Genomic DNA, 23,185 nt, shown 5'->3' with positions numbered 1-23,185 from the left:
CCCTCTGTTGCATCCACATCACATCCAGCCAGATCCCATGCAGCCACCTAGCCGGAACCTGACACTTTCTATCAGGGGTCAGCAAACCTTTCCTCTAAAGAACCAGTGAGTATGTATTCCAGGCTTCGTAGGCCACCCAGTCTGTTTCCCAGACACTCCACTCTGCACTTAAAGCAGGAAAGGAACCATAGGCAACATGTACAGAAATGGGTGGGGCTGGCTCTCCATTAAACTTTATTTATGGATATGAGAATCTGAATTTCATGGATCACACAATGTTATTCACCTTTTGATTTTTCCCAACCATTTGAAAACGTAAAAACCATTTTTGGCTCATGGGCTGTACAGAAACAAGCAGTGGCCACAGCAGAACTTAGTTGACTGACTCTTGCTTTATATGCATACTGTTTGCTGATCCATACTCTCTTTTTTCACTTTTTAAAATTAAGGTATAACTTAACATTTAGTGCACCAATCTTAACCAAACAGCCCAGTGAATGCTGACTTTTGTAGATAACCATGCTACCGTCACACAGATCAAGATACAGAACATTTCTAGGAGCCTAAGGTTCCTAAGTGGTCCCTTCTAATCACACCGTAACAGAAGACCAACCTCTTTTGGCTGTCAAAGCATTCTCCATGCTTCCTTTCATAGGCCTGGATACAGTAATGGGGAAATGACACTGTACAATCTAAACTTTCACAGAGCAGAAAGAAATCCGGAAGACAAAACCGCATAAATGAAACTTCGGCTATCATTAATTACCACAACCACGGAAAAGAATGTCTTTTCAAAGACGGGCGATGTATGATTAGAAAAACTGAAAGGCAATGTGTTAGTACACATTCACTTTCCTGGCATCTCATGCTGACACTGCATTTCCTTACCTGGGTCAAGGTGAGCGTTGCTTGTCTGCAGGTGCTGCACTGTACCCTGAGTTTTCCCGGCTGCACTCTTTGACAGGGGCCTTTGCAATACACATAAAAGGTGTTGTAGATTGGTCTATCTGCTGGGGAAGAAAAAGCAGAGGAAGTGGCTAACAATGCTGAATCCAAATTGAGACAAGAAACTCTTTAAAAGCTTGTTAGAGGCAAATTTTAAAACTCAGTCCTTAGGAACATTTTGAAACATTACTGGAATAAATATTCCAATGAGAATACAACAATTTAATTTAGAAAATCTAACTTTATGCTCCAAGAGTGAAATCTTTTCTTTCTCTTGCCAATAGCCCTGTGACTTACTCAGCAAAGTATGCAGCCTACTGCCAAGAGAATCGGCCAAGTGTATCTGCAACACAGTAAAGTCAAAGGCGCTCTTAGCCGTGGAAGTTTTAAAAGATGACAGGAATTCTTTCAGGAGGTTCCTGAATTCTATTTTGTGCTGCTGGACACAGTTTTGAAGACTGTAGATTTTTCCTCATAAAATCTTATTTATAGAGAAAAACCAGCCCATTTCTCATGATACAAATGATACGATCACAGTTTGCTGGGCTTCCAGGGATGACTTTCCAATTCACAGTCACACATAAAATAAGAAAAGAGGCCAACCCTGAGGAGGTTTCACAGACCAAGCAGCTGTGTGCAGAAATGGATGGTTTGCATTTCATTTATGATCTCTCTAACTAGGCAAACACCATTCAAATAATACACTTTCAAGAGGAAAAGGTGAACAAACAACTAATTCAATAGTTCAATCTCAGATCATTTCTCTCAATTGTCACCATATAGGGATACTCTGTAAACTAGGGAAATTTAATCATCTTATACTTCCATATCTGTTAAGAATTAATTTTATTCATAAGCACTTACCAGAAATACAACCTCCTTCCTGAATTTCTAAATTTTGAAAATTACTAAATAGCTTTTTCTTTCAATCCTTACCTGGGTGGGATAATATAACAGATCATGACATAAAAGTTTCTTTGAAATTTTACTATAATCATCAGAGGCATCTACAGATAATAGTTAAGTTTTATTTTTTAACATTTGGAATGAAAATCTTCAGCCTCGCAAATGCATATGGTCTATTAAAACAACTAGAACAAAATAATGAAAAAATGAGAGATTCTAAAGTCCTTTGCAGCTTCATTTGTTTCATGAATTTACAAAAAGCGCTTTTGCAGACATATTGGATTATCATTTGTTTAGCTACCTTTGCTAATATTGTAGGTGACAATACCTTGCAAAATCTGAAGCACGACAAAGACATAAAGTTTTATAGTTTTATCATTTGTTTGCAATATATTTTATAATTATTACTCTATAAAGATTACTATTTAGTTTCCAGTGGGAAATGGAAGATAAAATGTAAATACATGTTTATATTGATGTGAAAGTACTATTTTCTGACACTTCTGTGCAACTTTAATGCCTTAATGTACAAGATATTCAAGTACATAAATATCACATTGCTGTTAGCAAACTTAATAATGACAGAAAATGTTTCATGTGTAATATAAATGCAGCATAGAACCGTGTATTAATGTTACAGAAACATTTGTAACAACTGACTGAAATATCTGCAATATATAAGTAAATATTAATAGAAGTATCTGTAACATAAATATTTGCAACATGCAGAGTATCAAAAGATCACGAGAACTGTGATAATTTTGATGTGCACTAAGAAGGGCTTAGTGAGGAAGGTAGGAAACTTTACTGTTAAAATCTTTATCAGCAATATGAACAAATCCAATTTCACAATTTTTATAACCTACTGTAGAGGTCAAACAATAAAAAAACAGGAGGAAGAAAAGTAACAGGAAAAGCAAAAGCTTTGCAAGGGGAGTCAGGGTTGCGAAGACACTAGCGTTGTTGAAAGAGCATATTAGCAAGAGTTTTACAATATTTAAGAAGCATCTCAGCAATTGCAGGGAACTAAATGACTCTTGTCTCTCCCTTAGGGCAATAGTGATGTTTGCAGTATTGTTTCACCTAATGATATATCAAAGCAGAATCCGAAAACTAAGGAACTCTTCCACCTCTGAATGCTACAACCTTCACTAAAGTCCTTCAGAAGTTATTCAGAAAATACTGCATGCCAATGTCCGTGCCCTAGAAGCATACAAGATGACATGCAATCTATTACACACATTGCTTTCCGGACCCAGCTGCAAGTTGGGGATTAATAGCTAGTCTAAGGAAGATCAAGGTCAGGCCAGTCCTGGCTGTAGAGCTTTTCAAGCTGTTGGCTCCACTTGGTCAAGCAGCTGGGGCATTAGGCGAATCTTGAAAACCCCTCCAGAATGGCTTCCCCATTTATTTGGCTACATAACACAATTAAAAGTTGGCAAGGTTTTCTGTGTCATGCTGTGACCCGGACAGGCATGAAAACAAATAACACCCCGACAATCTTCTGGGCAATGTTCCCATTGGCCTGGCTGAAGGGCCTAAGGTAGAAACTATTGAATATGGAGTCATAACTCTTAGAGGAATGGCAAGGCAATTCCAAAATGACCTGAAAACCTTTCTCATGGTATGTAGCTGTCTCTAGTCAATAGCGTGAATCTCCCCTTTCACTTCTTCTTGGATCTTAAAATCCTTTTCTCTCTTAATCAACTCTTCTGTATGGCAGCTTTTGATTTTCCCAATAACTAACGTAGCTTATGTTTGTGTTCCTAAGAGTTCCCCCTTTTTGTATAGTAAGTTTTGAAACACAGATATTTCAGAAGTTGTACAAATCACATCCTTCATTGTAATTCATCACTTGCAGACATTTTGCCATGTTTGGGGTCCCCGTGCACGTGTGTGTTCGTATAGCTATACACGCATATACTACATGTATAAACTATTTGGTTGAAGGAGCTGTAATAAAGTTTCTGACATCATGCTACTTCACTCCTAAATTCTTCAACATCCTAAAACTAGGGATATGTTTCATCTAAAACCATTTAGTTTTTTAAGTGATTTGGTTATTTGGTAGTTCTATTCATAGACTAGTCAGGTATACTTTAAGTAGGCACTACAGACGACGACAGTGGTTTGTAAGATAATAAAAGATGACAATCCAAAATATTGGGGATCCTCCAGTCAAACCAATTTAGGTGGTGCTAAGTGAAGCCACATTAAATAAGTCCCCTGACCATAGCCCTTCTCAGAGCTGTGTGACTCTGTAAGAACGAAAGGATAGGCCGGGCGCGGTGGCTCAAGCCTGTAATCCCAGCACTTTGGGAGGCCGAGACGGGTGGATCATGAGGTCAGGAGATCGAGACCATCCTGGCTAATACGGTGAAACCCCGTCTCTACTAAAAAATACAAAAAACTAGCCGGGCGACGAGGCGGGCGCCTGTAGTCCCAGCTACTCGGGAGGCTGAGACAGGAGAATGGCGTGTACCCGGGAGGCGGAGCTTGCAGTGAGCTGAGATCCGGCCACTGCACTCCAGCCTGGGCGGCAGAGCAAGACTCCGTCTCAAAAAAAAAAAAAAAAAAAAAAAAAAAAAAGAACGAAAGGATAAAGCGCAGCACATCTCAAACTTCTCCTGACCACAGAAGCCTTCCTGGAATGCTGCATCGTGAGAAACTGTACTTCTCAGAAAAGAACAATTTAGAAAAAAATATCAGATGAAGGATTCAATCCACTTACAGGGCTTGATTTACAGAAAGTGAAACTGCTCATGTTTATAAATCCAGATTTAGCAGATTCTCCTGGATACCTGCCTACGGCCAAGTTCTTCCTCCAACCCAAAACATCAACGAACGTATATAATTATTTTGTCATGTGCCAGAAGGTTAAGTCTACTCGTGTAATGATTTTGCAAATAAAGTATGTTAATTTCATTCAGAAGTTTTGGCTTTTTTTTTTTTTTTTTTCTGCAGAGAAGTTAAAAAGAAAAGCGCACCGAGTTCAGGCCCTTTCAAAGTGTGAGTCACTGCAGCCATTCAGAGGTCCACTGGCTTTCTACCATTCCTTAGCCTGAGAAGTCCATCTTCACCTTCCTCTTCCTCTTCCTCTTCTTCTTCTTTTTTTTATTCTTTTTTTGAGATGGAGCCTCGCTCTGTTGCCCAGGCTGGAGTGCAGTGGTGCGATCTTGGCTCTTGGCTCACTGCAACCTCCTTCTCCTGGGTTCAAGTGATTCTCCTGCCTCAAACTCCCAAGTAACTGGGACTACAGGCACGCACCACCATGCTCAGTTAATTTTGGTATTTTTCGTAGAGACGGGGTTTCACCATGTTGGCCAGGATGGTCTCAATCTCTTCACCTCATGATCCGCCCGCCTCAGCCTCCCAAAGTGCTGGGATTACAGGCGTGAGCCACCACGGTGCTGGGATTACAGGCGTGAGCCACCACGGTGCTGGGATTACAGGCGTGAGCCACCATGCCCAACCAAGTCCATCTTTTCTTTAGTTTTCTCTCCCACTTTGCCTAACAGAACCGTCCGTCAAATCTTCTCTTTTCCTTTCTTTTCTTGGTCAAAAATGTTGCTGAAATAACAATTTTTACAACATATTGAAAAGAGCCAATATTTGAAAATATCTTTTATTTGCTTTGGATTTTTTTTTAGAAACCAGCATAATCTTTACAGTTATCACTTTTCTTTTATGTATTTTAGATAATAGGCTTAAGGGTTGAAGACAGGATACTTAGGAAGAGTCATTCTGATTCTAATGGAAACTTTTCATTAACCTCAGAAGTTTCCGTCACTGGTTGTCACTGAGAATTTAATTGCTTGGATGATTTGTTTTCTAGGTGGGGAGAGAGTAAGACTGAACATATTTCATACCGTGGTAAAATACTGTTCAGTATCAACATATTGTAAGAGATCAAAACAGCAGGAAGAGGACTGATTTTAAGTGATATTTATCACATGAGCTATTAAAACATTAAGTAGAACAATGTCACCCAAGAGAATTCTCTGCAATGATGTAAATGCTCTCCATTTGCACTATCTCATATTAATATATATACACACACAGAGAGACACACACACACACGTAGATAGCATATGTAGCCATTAGCTACAACGACCTATGGAGAACTTGAAACTTGGTGAGCAATTACTCTGTGAGTTTTATTAATTTAAAGTACTTTCAATTAAATAGCTGCATGTGGGTAGCAGCTACCAAACTAGAAAGCACAGAAGAAGAGAACAAAAAAACACTGGTGTGTCTGGCCCCCTCTTCAACTGACAATGCGGAGACTCTCTGGGCAATGAAACAGCTTGTTTTAATCTGCGTTCATATAAAAACAACGCTGGCCCAAGAGAAGGGGAAGGAAGAAGCTGTTACTTGTGGCACTGGGAGTAGGTCAGAGATGGGGGGAGCTCTGTAGTGCTAGGGGCAGAGGAAAGCTTCTCACCACCATGTGCCCCTATTTCCTACGCCACGGGGATCAGTTCTTGAGATGCACCTGGACAGCAATGGCCCCATCTCCATTTCCATCACCACTTTTGAAATCTGACCCATATGCTCAAGGTACAGTTAGACTGGCACTTCCTGTATGATTTCTGCCCTAGATTTCCTTTATCATGATATTTCCCTAAAAATGACATCTAAGATAAGGAAAGTAGCCAGTGCAGTCTTGTCCTCTTTGAACAGCTGGCTTGCACCAACACCACAGAACCAGCAACTGATAAGGAGCTGCTGGCATGAGGCGTCCTCCCCAGCCTTTGTCCAAAGCCCCCCACATTGCCAAGCCTGGCTATCGGTGGTTTCAGCTCCTTCCCTCTTTCCTCCTGACTACAGAGTTGTCCTTGTTTCTTACACATCAGGAATGCTGCTGCTGGTGTCATTAGTTCCCATTTTTCAGTCACACCTGCCATATTCCCTCAGCTCAGCCCTGCCCCTAGTCACGCAGGGAGTCACCTCAGTCCTGTTGGAGCCGAGGCATCTCCTGTGGAATAGATGCATGGCCAGAGCCTCTGGACCCGTGACAGGGATCTGGTCAGAAGTAACAGCAGGGGCACTTATCATCAGCCAGGATTCTTGCTATTGTATTTCTGGGTACTGGCCTTCAGCAGAGCTTTACCACATTTGCTGGAATACATGTCTCCACAAGGAAACAACCAATATGTACCAAATGAACAGCATCGGCACCACCTCTGACGTCCCACAAGCGCTTCCTTACACATTATGGAGACAGAACCCATTTTTCTTCGTGTTGACTGAAGGTATTCATTAATTCTAGTTTAACTGATACCTACAGAATTAGTCTAAAGTGGTTCCACATTAAATTCATTTGGAATGGACTTCCTGAATCACCTCTTCTAAGGACACCTTGCTTTGGAGCATCAAAAAGATGGGGATCGGCCTGCCGCAGTGGCTCAAGCCTGTAATCCCAGCACTTTGGGAAGCCGAGGTGGGCAGATCACGAGGTCAGGAGATCCAGACCATCCTGGCTAACACGATGAAAGCAATACTGTACTAAAAATACAAAAAATTAGCCGGGCTTGGTGGCCGGACGCCTGTAGTCCCAGCTACTCAGGAGGCTGAGGCAGGAGAATCGCTTGAACCCGGGAGGCAGAGGTTGCAGTGAGCTGAGATCCCATCACTGCACTCCAGCCTGGGCGACAGAGCAAGACTCTGTCCCCCTAACCAAAAAAGAAAAAGATGAGGATAATGACCATTTCACCATTATACAGGTTACTGGGCGAAAAGCTGCTAAACTGGACAGGTCAGACACAGAGGCTTCATTATTTCACTAGAAATCTCCCTCTAGGGAGCCGCAGTTAGCACTCTCTGGAAAGGTCATGCACCCAACCGATTCACTTGACCATCCTAACATCCCAGTCACTGCAAGGCGCTGTGTGTGCCCATCTTCCTATCTCACTATGTGAGTGGACCACTCTCTTCAAGAGTTGGCCGCTTCCTTCCTTCCCCTTCTGAAGGCTCATGGTAACTTGTGTGCATACCACTGGACCTCAATGCACTCACCCTGACCTTTCTGTACCTGTGCACATCTTTTCTACGGATACACCCTCTCTGTATGTAACACTTCACTCTATCTCATATGCTACAAATGGCTAGTGAAGTTCCCTGAACCCAGTAAACACTCAATAGATATTTGCTAGGTCAATAAATTCTCCAATATTTTCAATGGGGTGAAAACTGAAGTGAGTATGGTAGTGTCAGGGCAACAAAGAAATATAAAATAGAATGCGGCTACAATCATTCAATATCTAGAACATCTTTCTACCAACCAGACGCTCTTTAAATTGTTGGGATATCATATTTGAAATCAGTAAAATTAAACTAACATCAGAAAAGTTACTTATATAAGAACTAAACCAAAAAAAAACTTATGTTTGTATAGATAGGACTTGGTATAAGTGAATGTTAAGGGGAAAAAGTGAAACTCTAAAAGTTTACCAACAAGTAGAACACTCTTCTAAAGGAAGACAATTATTACATGAACACTCTTCACTCCAATCCTTGTCCAATAGGTTATTGCACCCGACGGAATCAAACTGCCTGTTCCATGCTTTTAACGAGCCATAATCTTAACTCCTGTGGAGTATCCAAGGTTATGCTATATTATAAACACCTTCCAGTTACACAACTATCCATCCCGTGAATGTACTTCTAAAAAATACTTCTAAAACATGCTTAGCAATCTCTAAGGAGACTCTATACTTAAAAGTTATAACTTAATTCTAACATTTTTGCTGGGTTTTTAAATTAACATATCTGCACAATAATTTCATCTACTGAGGCAAAAACTGCTGATTAAATCTAATGCCTTTTTCTGATGTTTGTCATTGTTGTTGCCAATTTATTTTTTCATTTTGAAAGTAATAACAAAATTTCCCATACCAAGACAAAACTGTAGAGTGAAGCATAATTTAAGAATTAGGTTTAAATAAATAACGAAGTTTGCAGCCAAAAAGAGTAAATGTGGTTGCTTTTTCTTTCAAAAATGGACACAGGCCAGGAAATGGGCATAGCTAACGTGGTGCCAGGAAAGTCACAGCTTCCAAAAGTTGAATAAACTCCATAATATAAATGTAGATGGAAGAAACCATCAATACTACAGATAATTTGTCCAATTCCCTCACAATGACATCTCCATAGCCCAGGACATGTCGATCTTGGCTGAAAGAGGCAGCACCTATGGGAAAACTGTCTAGCCATATGTAGAAAGCTGAAACTGGATCCCTTCCTTACACCTTATACAAAAATTAATTCAAGATGGATTAAAGAACTAAACGTTAGACCTAAAACCATAAAAACCTTAGAAGAAAACCTAGGCAACACTATTCAGGACATAGGCATGGACAAGGACTTCATGACTAAAACACCAAAAGCAATGGCAACAAAAGCCAAAATTGACAAATGGGATCTAATTAAACTAAAGAGCTTCTGCACAGCAAAAGAAACTATCATCAGAGTGAACAGGCAACCTACAGAATGGGAGAAAATTTTGCAATCTACCCATCTGACAAAGGGCTAATATCCAGAATCTACAACGAACTCAAACAAATTTACAAGAAAAAAACAGCCCCATCGAAAAGTGGGCAAAGGACATGAACAGACACTTCACAAAAGAAGACATCTATGCAACCAACAGACACATGAAAAAATGTTCCTCATCACTGGTCATCAGAGAAATGCAAATCAAAACCACAGTGAGATACCATCTTACACCAGTTAAAATGGCAATCATTAAAAAGTCAGGAAGCAACAGATGCTGGACAGGATGCGGAGAAATAGGAACACTTTTACACTGTTGGTGGGAGTGTAAATTAGTTCAACCATTGTGGAAGACAGTGTGGTGATTCCTCAAGGATCTAGAACTAGAAATACCATGTGATACCATGTGACCCAGCAATCCCATTACTGGGTATATACCCAAAGGATTATAACTCACACTGCTATAAAGACACATGCACACATATGTTTATGGTGGCACTATTCACAATAGCAAAGACTTGGAACCAACCCAAATGTCCATCAGTGATAGTCTGGATTAAGAAAATGTGGCAGATATACACCATGGAATACTATGCAGCTATAAAAAAGGATGAGTTCATGTCCTTTGCAGGGACATGGATGAAGCTGGAAACCATTATTCTGAGCAAATTATCACAAGGACAGAAAACCAAACACCACATGTTCTTACTCATAGGTGGGAACTGAACAGTGAGAACACTTGGACACAGGGTGGGGAACATCACATACGAGGGCCTGTTGTGGGATTGGGGGATGGGGGAGGGATAGCATTAGGGGAAATACCTAATGTAAATGAGGAGTTGATGGATGCAACAAACCAACATGGCACACGTATACCTATGTATCAAACCAGTACGTTGTGTGCATGTACTATAGAACTTAAATTTAAAAAAACGGCTGGGCACGGTGGCTTAAGCCTGTAATCTCGGCACTTTGGGAGGCCGAGGCAGGCGGATCACGAGGTCAGGAGATCGAGACCATCCTGGCTAACACGGTGAAACCCCGTCTCTACTAAAAAAATTCCAAAACCTAGCCGGGCGAGGTGGCAGGCGCCTGTAGTCCCAGTTACTCGGGAGGCTGAGGCAGAATGGCCTAAACTCGGGAGGCGGAGCTTGCAGTGAGCTGAGATCCGGCCACTGCACCCCAGCCCGGGCGACAGAGCGAGACTCCGTCTCAAAAAACAAACAAACAAACAAACAAACAAAAAATAGAGTCAGCACCTCTCTGGAGTCATGACCTCTATGTCAAACCCTGGCCTGGCCTTGTCATCTTTGGCAAATCAACTGACCCTCAATGCCTGTTCTTTCATCTGCAATACTGAGACAATAATAGTATATAACTCAATAGACTGTGGTAAGGAATTTAAAAATAGTAATGGAGGTGAGGCACTTAGCACAATGTCTGCTATACAGGGAATGTTCAGCACATGTTGTTTATTTGTATCTGCTGCCAAAGAAATTCAGAAGTCAAGTTCCTCCCACGGATTCTTCAAGCTATAAGCATTTACTCCTCCTACTTCCTCAGGTGGCTACTTTTCTGCTTTTATAAATGTTGATTCTTAGAAAGTATTTCCATCTTAAACCTATTCTAGATTTTATAAATAGATGAAATATAAATCTCAAATAATTCTTTTAAAATTATTCATTCCCAACCAAATCCTTTATAATTAAACATTTAATAATATTATGGAACATAAACTCTGATGGAAAGTCCCGAAATTGAATTAAATTTTTCCAGAATCATATTTCTTTCTGTGAATCACTATTTTATTATGAGGTAAGAGATACAGTTGGATTATAGAAAAGTTAGGAAGGAAAATAGTAAATAATTACATGATCTAGTCTAGTTGATAACATTTTCAAGTTAGCTAATATACATTGAAAAAACAGTATTTCCAACATAAAAGCTTTTTGTATTGTATGGTTGTGGAATGGTACTGAAGGGGATTCAATATATATTTCAAAATTTAATATAATGGCACACTTGTTAGATTTGTGCCCATTCTTCTTTGAAAGGTAGGTGCGATTGTCAGCATTTTATAACAAAGAAAACACAACCTCATGGGTTGAGTGGTGTCCACAAGACAGCACCCGGGGTCATCAGAGATTTGCAGGTAAGCCTTTCTGACAAGAAAGCACATGCTTTCCTTTTAACCACATGATCATAATTTTGAGTCAGACGGTGGACTTTACTAAATACTGCAGGGCACTGATTGCACGGCTCTTGCAAAGTGGCACTTACACACAGGTCGGCAATTATGGACCAAGGCCAGCAATCACTGACACCACTGCAGCTGCTGGCTCACTATACCCACGTCCCTCATGCAATCAGTGCTAACGGTTTCATGGAAATTCCCATTAATGTTTTAAAGCACTGGCATTCAGCAAGAATTTACAGGTATAGCAATTACCAATGAGGACAATTAAGTCTCATTTTCAAAGATTAGCACATGTTCTACAAATTGAATGTTATCCCAAGAAATGAAATCTATGGAATGACCTGAGAATCAATACAATTTTGTTTTTTTTTAATTTTTCCGGAAGTGGTACTTTTCTTGCTATTTAAAAAATAATTAAAAAAATTTTTTTTAAAACATTCTAAGTGTTAGAAAAACCTGTTAAGTAAATGAACCCTCAGAAGAATCGCATTAGAGAGTGGAGCAACACGGTGTGAGCCTCCGAACTCCTACATTCTTTATTCATCTACAATAGCCAATATAATCAGTTTTATATAAATATTTTATTTAAGTATAATATTTCCTATCTTCACTGCTAACATTAAATAAACCTCTTACAAATGTTGATGCTTTAAGCATCTTATTTCACCCGTAACAAATGATAAGACAAAATATATAATGTTAAAAAATTTGATCGTTTCTAGTATTGATTTCCAAAAGCTTTTGGTGGTGATTGAGATTCATAAAATCTCTACTACCTCTTAAAACAGAAGAAGAAATATTTTTCTCTAGTAGCACAGTGATAAGTTAGAAACACATGGTGATGTCATCATGCTGGGGGAAAACACATTATTTTTTTCCTTTAATCAAGACCGGTAAGACCGTGAATTACATATTGTTCTAAAAGTCTACACCGGAATTACTCCAGCTGAAACACTCTTCGCTGGTACTGTGGGACCATGGAAGTCTTTCTATATCATGAGTATCTCAGTCAAAAGGTTTCCAGAAATCCATCTAAGACCTCACTCAGGGGTCGCCTCTCTCCTACCCTAAATACTCCTTGCTGTAGTTCCCTTCAAGTTCAATGTCTGTAGCAGGCTGAGCTATCCCATCGTCTGCAGTGACTTCACCTGTTTAAGTCAGATCTCCCCTGAGATTTGAAGCTTCTCAAGGGCAAGTTTTATGTCAGTGGTTTCACTTCTATTCCCCAACCCAACCTTCAACCAAAAAGAATGTTGTCCGAGGAAGACATTAAACACTGTGAATGATCAAACAATTAAGAAATTGGTGAGATTAAGGAAGTTCGTTTAAACTCAACATTTTGAAAACACAGGAAGGTTGCTCGGCCTGTGCTAAAGATTACAGTAAGGTTTGTGTTTACTTTTGACATTGTCTCTGCCTAAAGAAGAAAAAAATCTGACTTTGAGAATGCTGCAGAGTCACAGGCTGGCATGTATTCTTCATTGCCTCTATAAAAGGTAAACTTAGAGAAATCTAAACATGTTTATATACAGTCACACGTTGTTTAACAACAGGGATATATTCTGAGAAATGTGTCCTTAGGCGATTGTGGAATTGTGCAAACATCACAGTGTACTTACACACACCTAGATGGCGTCACCTAATACACACCTGGGCCCTGTGGTACAGCCTATTGTTCCTAGGCTATAAACCTGTCCAGCATGTTACTGTACTGAATACTGCAGAAAACTGTAACACGTGGTAAGTATTGGTATACTTAAACACATCTAAACATAGAAAAGGTAATGTGACATTATGAGAGCTATGATATGACTGGGTGATAGAAACTTTTTAGCTCAATTAAAATCTTATGGGGCCATTGTTATATAAGTGGTCCATCCTTGACTGAATGTCTTTATGTGGTGCATGTTTATATTAGCAGTCAGTAGGAAAAAAATGAAGATATAAATTGATAACTTATCAGGCAGTATCTAGCTTTCTAAATGTACTTAAATCTTGCCTGCAAAAAGGATCGGGTTGGTTGGGGAAAGGGAGAACGATGGTTAGAAAGTGGGGTGGTGGTCCTGAGGAAACAGAAGAATATTAAAAACCTATCAAGATGCCATCTATCAATAATGTTAACAACAAATATTGCTGGAAATCTCATGTGCACTCAACAGTAGTAGTTTGTGAGAAAATAATAAAACAATCAAGACAAACCTCCCTGTAACAGTTTTCAAATCCTAGAATAGCACTGAGATGTATTCTGAAACATTGTGAAGGGTATTTCACAATGCACACACAACTGGGAAGGAGCCTAGCATGCTTACAATAGTAAAAACGATGCTGGGCATGGTGGCTCATGCCTGTCATCCCAACAGTTTGGGAGGCTGAGACAAGTTGAGCTTGAGCTCAGGAGTTCGAGATCAGCCTGGGCAACACAGTGAGACTTCATCTCTATGAAAAATAAACAAAAAATTAGCTGAATGTTGTGGCACATGCCTGTTACCTCCAGCTAGGAACAGCTAGGAGGCTGAGGTGGGAGAATTGGTTGAGCCCAGGAGGTCAAGGCTGCAGTGAGCAAATATGGTAACACTGCACTCCAGCCTAGGCTACAGAATGACAACCTGCCTTAAAAAAATGAATAAAACACACACACACACACACGAATAGTGAGAACTAAACCCATATGCACTTTTATAATAGAGTCTTATACTGAAAGTTCTTTGATGTACTGTTCTGGAATTATTCTAGCTTCACATTCCCATGATTCTGTGTTCTATCCAGGTGTATCCACTCATACCCTTAGGAGGACAGAAGGTAGCCATGTATCCTAGATCAAAAGGTGTTGGCTCAGTGCTGTTAGGCAGTGAACCCGGACACATCCCCTATCATCTCTGGAGCTTGGTTCAGGTCTCAGACGTACAGCATACACACACAGACAACAAGGTGCCAGGAAACACTGTAGGAACACCTTCAAAGGGATACAGATCAAACAAATAGGCACCTGAAGGAAGCGAAGGGAAGTTTGGAGGTGGGGCCAATTCAAAACCCAGAGTTCTGTAACTTCCAACTGCATGCACTTTGCTTCAGCTGTACCGTCTTAAACTTTTGTGTCTCCAGTATCCTTGGTTTTGAGCAGCAGAATCATGGTTCCCCTAAAGAGTCAAGACAGAAACCATAGCACACACTGCGTCCTCTCCTTTCTTCAGGGTTGGATGGTTCTCTCTGTGTAATTGGGGATGGCAGTCACTGGTCACCTGTGGCTCTGAGCACATGAAAGGTGATAATTTTACCTCCCCTACCAGGCTTTAGATTCTTTTGCAGATGAAGGTTACATTGTATTGCATTCTCCCTGGTGTTGATGAATAAAAACAGTAAATATTATGCGGAGGAACCAGATAACTAGACTTGAAACTAATGGTGTGGTATAAAAAAGTCTTTTAGCTTGCAAAAGATAAAATCACAATCAACTGACCCTAAAATAACTTCATTTCTGTGACAATATAATGAGGAATGTTCTTCCCGGCCCATTAAAATGACATGCAATTTGATAATTATTTTTACAGTGTCAGGATTCTAAACTAAATGTATCTCAGCTTCTGTTATTTGGTGATACTAAATGAATGTTGTCAAAAGATTAAATGTAAATTGGTTATAAATCTTCATTTAACCACATCATGCAGGGAAAGTTACATTACAGCCACCATGTTTGTGTCATCATTAATAAAATGGAGAGTCTTATTTTAATAGTATTAAGACTACTGAAATGATTGTTTATTCTATCTAATTGGCTTTAGAGTTGAGGATGAAGCCTTTGATGGACATCACTGAACACAGGAGCAAGGCCGAAATAAAAATGAGGGGCAGGCTGGGCGGTGGCTCAGGCCTGTAATCCCAGCACTACGGGAGGCCGAGGTGGGTGGATCACGAGGTCAGGACTTCAAGACCAGCCTGGCCAACATGGTAAAACCCTGTCTCTACTAAAATTACAAAAATTTGCTGGCATGGTGCCATGTGCCTGTAATCCCAGCTACATGGGAGGCTGAGGAGAATTGCTTGAACCGGGACTCGGGAGGTGGAGGTTGCAGTGAGCGACATCGCGCCACTGTACTCCAGCCTGTGCAACAGAGTGAGACTCTGTCTCAAAAACACTGAAGGGCAATGAACTTAAACCCTTCTGGACCCCAAATGGACAAAGAGACAGGATGGGCAATGGCTGTGGCCACAATCGGCAGGAAACATTGTCCTGGTCTGAAAGGCCATCTTCACTTTCTAACTAGATTTTCCAAACTAATTAAACAATCTAATTTCAGTAAAAAGTCCTTCTTTTAAAAACCCAGCTTGCCTGGCTTTTTCAGGAAATGACCTATGGTTTGATCACCTGTCCAAACCATCTGGCGGCAGGAATGTGATCTAGTTAGACTCTCACAGACGGTGTCTGGGAAGCTCCAGCATTGGACTTTCATGTTAAAGCCACACGGCCACATAGCCAGGACACGTTGATGAACAGCCGCTCGCAGACACAGTGAGTTCATCATGAGATGAGGAGACCAAGGTGCATTACAATGATTCCGACAGTCAGCAACATTGTATTGAAAAATGAAATCTTGCTTTTGGTTCTGTGTTTGAAGTAAGGAAAATCACTTTGGGGATAAAATCAGGGTTTTGGAAGAAACCGATCCTTCTTATTAGGTTTAATTTAACTGGAAGTAATAATTAGGACATGATAATTATACCAGGTGAAGCCTGCAATAGACTTAGTTCTATTTTCGCACTTAATTGATATATTCCAAACACCAAGATTTTCAGTGTACAGACAAATATAGTATTCTTGTATAAATGTATATGCTCAACTAATACAGCTATTCTACAATTGAACAATCTTTCTTTAATCAAGGATAAATGATTAATATCAGAAAAACTGTAAAAAGCACCTCTTGACACATTCTCCATGTTCTACATGAACCAAGGCCCAGTCATTTTTTCCCCTTCAATCTCTTTCCTGATATGCATGGTTTCCACGTCCCTTTCTATAGCCTCTGTGTGGGGGTGGGAAGAAGGAAGCAGAAAAACAAACATCCACATCCACATGTTCCTTCTCCTTTTACTGCTCTGGCTTCTCAGACTTGGTTCCCCTACTTAATTTTTTTTTTTTTTTTTTTTTTTGAGACAGAGTCTTGCTCTGTTGCCCAGCCTGGAGTACACTGGCACAATCTTGGCTCACTGCAACCCCCACCTCCCAGATTCAAGAGATTCTCCTGACTCTAAGACTATTAATAAATACATCAATTAGAGGAATATGTAAGATTCTACTGAGAAGCACAATTCCTATTAACTCAAGGGAGAAAAAAACACTATCATCGTATAAAAATGTCCACTAAGACAGGAGGTGAGTAGGGGTGTGGGATAAAATTCTGACAGAATCTCTTTGCAAAGGAACAGGGGGTTAAGGGTGCGATTGAGAGGTAGACATGTCCCACACAGTCCCAGCACAGAACTGCACCCTGGGGTGACAGGTCAGCCTTTCAGAGGACTGAGCTGCTATGGCAACAGCCAGCGATAGCCCTCCAAAGGAAGGACCACCGTTCATAAACGTTAGAGTCTCTGGAAGCACTTGCCGGAGGTGCTTTCCGGAAAGCGGTGCTACCCAGTCCACTCCCTGCAGAAGCCCCTCTGGGGAAGGATGCTTGGCGGCAGTTATGATGGTGGTGGCTCAGCAGGGGTGGAAAGCTCCTGTGTGCAGCCTGTGCTCCTGGTGAAAGGGGTTCCCAAGTCCTGGAGTCATGACATCAAGAGGCATCGTGACTTATTCACTAGGTGTGGGAAGCCCAGCACTGTCTAGTGCATGCTGCAGAGGGCAGAACCCTGAGGTGTATGGCAGGCTAGAGCCCTGCTGACCACGGCAGCCAGGGCTGGAAACAGCGGGGCCTGTTCTGGAGCGCCTCTGAGCAAATCCACCTATCTGGGGTTGAGGCTTGGACATGAGTTATTTATTCAGTTTATCAGTTATTAATTTTTAAGTTTACCAGGGAAATTGGATGCATAGCAAAGTATGGAAGCCGTTCACTAAAAGATTTATGAGACTAAGGTATGAGTTGAGTGGACAGAAAATAAGCATTCCCGGAGTAGAAATCACCCTACTTTGTGAGGTGACATTGAGACAGTGCCGGGACCCTAATAGTGAAGCTCCCTGTGTAGGGACCTGGTGCCACAAGTGGGGTGGTAGATAATGCACATGGGCCTCCACTCTTGCTCCTCTGTGGCAGTGAATTAAAGAACGTCCATCTTCTTATTTCTTTTCTGTTTCTCAGTTGCCAACCATATGCCTGTTTAGTTACATACCTTGGCATGGTGGCTAACGTTTGTAATCACAGCACTTTGGGAGGCCAAGACAGGCCAATCACTTGAGCCCAGGAGTTTGGGAACAGCCCGGGCAACATGGAGACACCCTGTTTCTACCTAAATAAAAAATATAAATTCATAAATAAATTAGCTGGGCATGGTGGCATGCACCTGTCCTTGCAGATACTTGGCAGACTGAGGTGGGAGAATCGCTTGAACCCAGTAGGTCAAGGCTACAGTGAGCCATGATACTGCCATTGTACTCCAGCCTGGGTAACAGAGAAAGGTCTTGTCCAAAAAAAATAAATAAACAAAAAATAAAAAATAAATCAGCCAAAGACTCCACTTGCTCTGACAGAAACTTTCACAAAATCTGCTAGAACCCAGTGGATTCAGAGATCTGTCAAACACTTCTTTTTCCAACACTGCATAGCTGACTACCTGTCTAGAAAAATTAATAAAAACTGACAAGCCACCTGCATTGTAGCTCTTCCGCTTCCTCTACCATTCATTACTGGCTTTATTTCATTTCTAAATTAAACCGCACATTGCAAACTCAGGCCAGCTGGATCTTTGCATAGATACTATATCTTGCTTCTGCCAGAGATGATTTTTACTCAGAATGAACAGTAAAAGGCAACACTAGGTAGAAAATGCACTTGAGTTTTAAAATAAAGATGAAAAAACTTGTGCATCATCCAATGGTCCTCCGCAGCATGGAGAAAAAAAAAAAAAAAAAAAAAAAAAAAAAAAACATACTTCAGGGAGATAACATCTTTCCTTCTCCATTTCACAAATGGATATCTTCAATTAAAACACTTGTTTAGATTCATCAGTGTTTCCTTGATTTGAATCTTTGGTCCATGGGTAAATATATTTTAGAGATTAAATGGTTAGTTTCTTTACATATAAAATAGGGCTAATAGTATTTGCCTTTAATGACATTGGAGAATAGTAAATAAAATAAAATACCCTTACCAGGCATGTACAGTTGCCCCCTTGTTTCCATAAAGTATTGGCTCCAAGACCTCCCACGGACACAAAATCCGACAGTGCTCAACACCCTTATATAACATGGTGTAAGTATTTGCCTATAATCGGTGAATATCGTCTCATATATTAAAATTGTCTCATCAGCAATGGGGAAAAGACTCCCTATTCAATAAATGGTGCTGGGATAACAGGCTATAGATATACAGAAGAATGAAATTCAAGATGGATTAAAGACAATGCATCTTGGAGTTCATTTTCTGTATGGGGATTCCTATACAGAAAATACCTATCACCATACAGAAAAATCAACTCAATATGGATTAAAGACTTAATGTGAGACTTCAAACTATAAAAATCCTAGAAGAAAACCTAGAAAATACCCTTCCCATTATAGGTCTTGGTAAAGAATGTATGGTTAAGTCTTCAAAAGGAATTGCAACAAAAGCAAAAATTGACAAGAGGGACCTAATTAGACCTGCATAATTAAAGAGCTTCTGCATAGCAAAAGAAACTAACAAGGGAGTAAACAGGCAACTACAGTCTGGAATCTTCAGGTATGATATGAGCCCAGCAAGGCCAGAGTTCATGGAGGAAAAAATTTCAACATAAACATAAAAGAGAGACTAAATCAAGCAAGGGTAAGAAGTTAAGATTCAAGTACTAAGCAGAGGTCAGCAAAGCAGGTAAGAAGGAATCTGTCACCTATGCAGAGAGCACAACCCAACAGGTAGGTTCTCAAATCAGAGACCCAGGCAGTAACCAAAGGTAAAAGAGGGACTAAATCAATCAATGAGAAAAAGTTAAGATGAAAGTTCAAGGCAGAGGTCAGGAAACCGAACTCCACATGGACACAGAATGGTCTACTCATGGCGCAGCCAAGGGGAGGGGGTAGGCAGGCGTCAGGGAAAAGTATTCAAAAAGGCAACACTCACCCAATGACTGCAATTTAGAGCCATGGATTTCAGCAGGGATTTGCAGTGAAAGAAACAGGCATATACAGACTAAGTTCCCAATAAATGTTACAATTCATCTCTCCACTCTTCTCTTGAAATGGAATGTATTGAGTGAAATTATCCTGCATGGCGTTGGCCAGCTATGCCATTCTCTGGTGAATGTTTATTTTCAAAGAGTTAGATGAGTAAAGAGAGAAGAATGGTAACGTAACCAATCTGATGCCTTGTTAGAAAATCTTCTCTCATGATATCAGAATGCTTTGGTGTGAAAGATTGGTTCCTGCTGGCATAGTTTCTTTTTTAAGACCAATGCGCAAAAAAGGCATATTCTGCCTATGTTTCTTCCCAGGATGTGTATTCATTTAGTGAGTAAAGGAATTATTTCTTTTCCTCCTTGTTCACCTCAGTCCTAGTGCCCAGCTCAGTATCTTGCATTTGCTGCTAGTTGATGACACTGAATTTGCAGCAAAATGACATAGACCTTCTTCAGTTGGTCTGTTTGTCACTGAGCATATGTGTCATTGCTGTGACAGTAACCTGGCTGATGAATGAAATTTACTGGACTATGAAAAGTATTAAGGTATTCCAGAAGCCCTGGTTTCTCACTTTGCTATCTTAAACCAAAGCTATTAAACTCTTCAAATAAGCATGCTTTATTCAGTAATTCATGGATTTCAATTAAATTTGGAGCAGCAGAGAACTCTGAACATTCCCATGATGCCACAGTGGCACGGCCAGAGCTAGGCTCAACTGCTCCAAAATCGTCAGCCAAATACCTCAGTCTCCCAAGCCATAATTTGACACAGACTATGCGTCTCTGGCATTATTTCATTACTCAAAATAAGACGATTGAAAAATGTATGAAGCTTATAGTAGAATACTAGTGGGCAGAAGAGGGGAGATGTAAATATTCAGGTCAAACTCAATAAGTTCAGAAAAAGATTTTTAGCAGATGCAAATTAATTGGAAAAAATGTAAGATGGCAAGTCTTTGCTTTATCACCTTGCAGTCTGGGTTTGACAAGGACATAATCCTTTAAAAGAAAGGATTTTCAAAAGAATCAACAGAACATTAAAGGTATAGAGAATTCAGACACTAATTCAATCATACATAATCTTATCTAACAGTTAATACAGTTTCTAAGATGATGTACCAGTTGGAGGATAAGATACAAAGAATGAAAGAGATAAAAGTAGATTTAATGTAATGTTTCACAGGTAAAACATTGGTTTTGGTTTGAATAATGACCTTTTAGTTTTACAACCTTGGACAACATAGGAGGCAGAATTCTATGACAATCCCCAAAATTCCAGTCCCCTGATATACATGTCCTGTGTAACCCTCTCCCCTTGAGTGCGGGTGGCACCTGTAAAAATGATCAGATATCCTATTAGTGGGTTATATTAAATAGCAAAGATAAAGGAATTTGCAGATGTGCAAAAGGTCTGAAATCAGTTGATTTTTGAGTTAATCCAAAAGGAGATACCCTGGGTCGGCCTGACCCAATCAGAGAAGCTCCCATTAAAAAACAGTCCAGATCTTGTGGAAACAAAGATATGGAGACAGAGCTTCTGACTGCTTTGAAGATGTGAACTACCGTGTCGAGGGTCCCACATGTCAGCGCATTGCAGGAGCCTTAAGGAACTGAAAGCAACCGCGCCTGACAGCCAGCAAGAAAGCTGGGACTTCAGTCCTACAACTTCAGGGACTGAATTCTGCCAACAATCATGTCCGTGTGAAAAAAGAATCCCAAACAGCAGAAAGGAACACGGCCCAATTAATGTCTTGATCCATCCTGTGAGACCCCGAGTGGAGGACGCAGTTAAGCACCGCCCACAATGTCTGCGGGTCAGACCTGCGGAAATGTGGGACCTGACTCACAGAAATTGTGAGATCATAAATGGGTGTTGTTTGAAGCCACTACACTGGTGGTAATTTATTACACAGCAAAAAATGACTAATACATGTAGCTGGTTTACTTCACCTCAGTGTCGTTAGTTTTCATATATGTAAAGTGAAGATCGTAACAGGAGGGCACTTGAAGAATTTCGTGTGACTGACACTCTTGGCATGTGGCTAGCGTGTAATAAGAGCTCAGTAGAGGCAGTTAATCATAATAATAGCACTGCTAATAGAACTATTAGTAGCAGCAGTATAAACTGCAGTAATTGTGATAGGCTGGAACCCCTAGTTATGCTTGTAAACAAAATTAAAAATTGGGATGAAGAATTCTACAGGCTGGTATTTGACCAACTTAAATCAATGCTATACATCTATACATATGTGTATATTGGCTTATTCCAAACAGACACATGACACATACACACACACACACACACACACACACACCCCATAATGCTCCACAAACAGCACAGTATCCCTTTCTACAAATGTACTACACATTTTCCTACCTTTGTATCTCTTTCTCATGTCCCGGTTTTTCCCCCTGAAACGTCATTCCCACACCTCTACCTGTAAAATCTGTTAACTCTTCATTGCCTACCTAGGATTATGTATATTAACAATGTTTCAAGAACTGTTGTTGTCATTTTGTTAACATGATATAAGAATCACATGAGATAAATATTACTATTATTCTGATGTATCCCTTTTTAAAGGACAGGGAATGAAGGACTACAAAGACTGATTTGGCAGTGTTTGTGGTGGGTGTCAGCACCTGAAATTAGTCACTCAACCTCCCGGTGGTGCCTTCCACCACTATAATAAGCTTTGAGTCGATGGCCCCTCATCGATACTTCTCCACATCCAAAAAAAGACTTTTTTTCCTTTTCTTATCTCTTACAATACTTTATTTGACTTAGTAGGATTTAAGCCGAGACCAAGCTGAGCTATATTTGACATATAGATACACTGAGTATACAGAACTGCATAACAATGTTCTGCTCAACAATGGACTGCGTATACGATGGTAGTTTTATAACACTATAATACTGTATTTTTACTGTACTTTTTCTATGTTTAGATACACAAAAACTTGCCAATGTCTTACAATTTCCTATAGTATTCAGTACATTCACATGCTGTACAGGTTTGCAGTCTAGGAGCAATAGGCTGTACCATGAAGCCTAGGTGTGTACTAGGCTACACCATGTACGTCTGTGTAAGTCCACTCTATGCTGTTCACACAATGCCAAGATCACCTAAGGCGGGACCGCTCAGAATGTGTCCCCCTCAATAAGTGACCCATGACTGAATTTACATCCACTAATGAGGACGTGGGGAGGGACAAGTTGGAAAAAAAGCTTACTCCATGCCATCATTTATATTTTCCCAGTTGGAGGAGAGAAGCCAATCAAAGGGAATTAACAGAGAGACTGGAAGGCTTCTGGAAGGAATCTATCCTGAGGGAAGT

General features: G+C 40.4%; 1 protein-coding gene across 4 annotated transcripts in view; it reads right to left on the bottom strand.

Moving 5' to 3' along the window:
* Positions 1 to 23,185, bottom strand: part of PRKN (parkin RBR E3 ubiquitin protein ligase) — a 1,416,081-nt gene that overhangs the window by 879,769 nt on the left and 513,127 nt on the right. For 2 of the 4 annotated variants that reach the window (XM_017869558.1, XM_017869556.1), the window contains exon 4: positions 889 to 1,010. In XM_017869558.1, coding sequence (XP_017725047.1) covers positions 889 to 1,010 — 122 coding nt within the window. The remainder of the gene's footprint in view (positions 1 to 888; positions 1,011 to 23,185) is intronic. The other 2 variants (XM_017869559.1, XM_017869557.1) reach the window with 1 other exon arrangement.

This window comes from Rhinopithecus bieti, unplaced genomic scaffold (genome assembly GCF_001698545.2).
Source record: "Rhinopithecus bieti isolate Rb0 unplaced genomic scaffold, ASM169854v2 scaffold_3948, whole genome shotgun sequence".
Classification (NCBI taxonomy): domain Eukaryota; kingdom Metazoa; phylum Chordata; class Mammalia; order Primates; family Cercopithecidae; genus Rhinopithecus; species Rhinopithecus bieti.
Note: the sequence above shows the minus strand (reverse complement) of the source record. Positions and strands in the feature narration are given on the sequence as shown.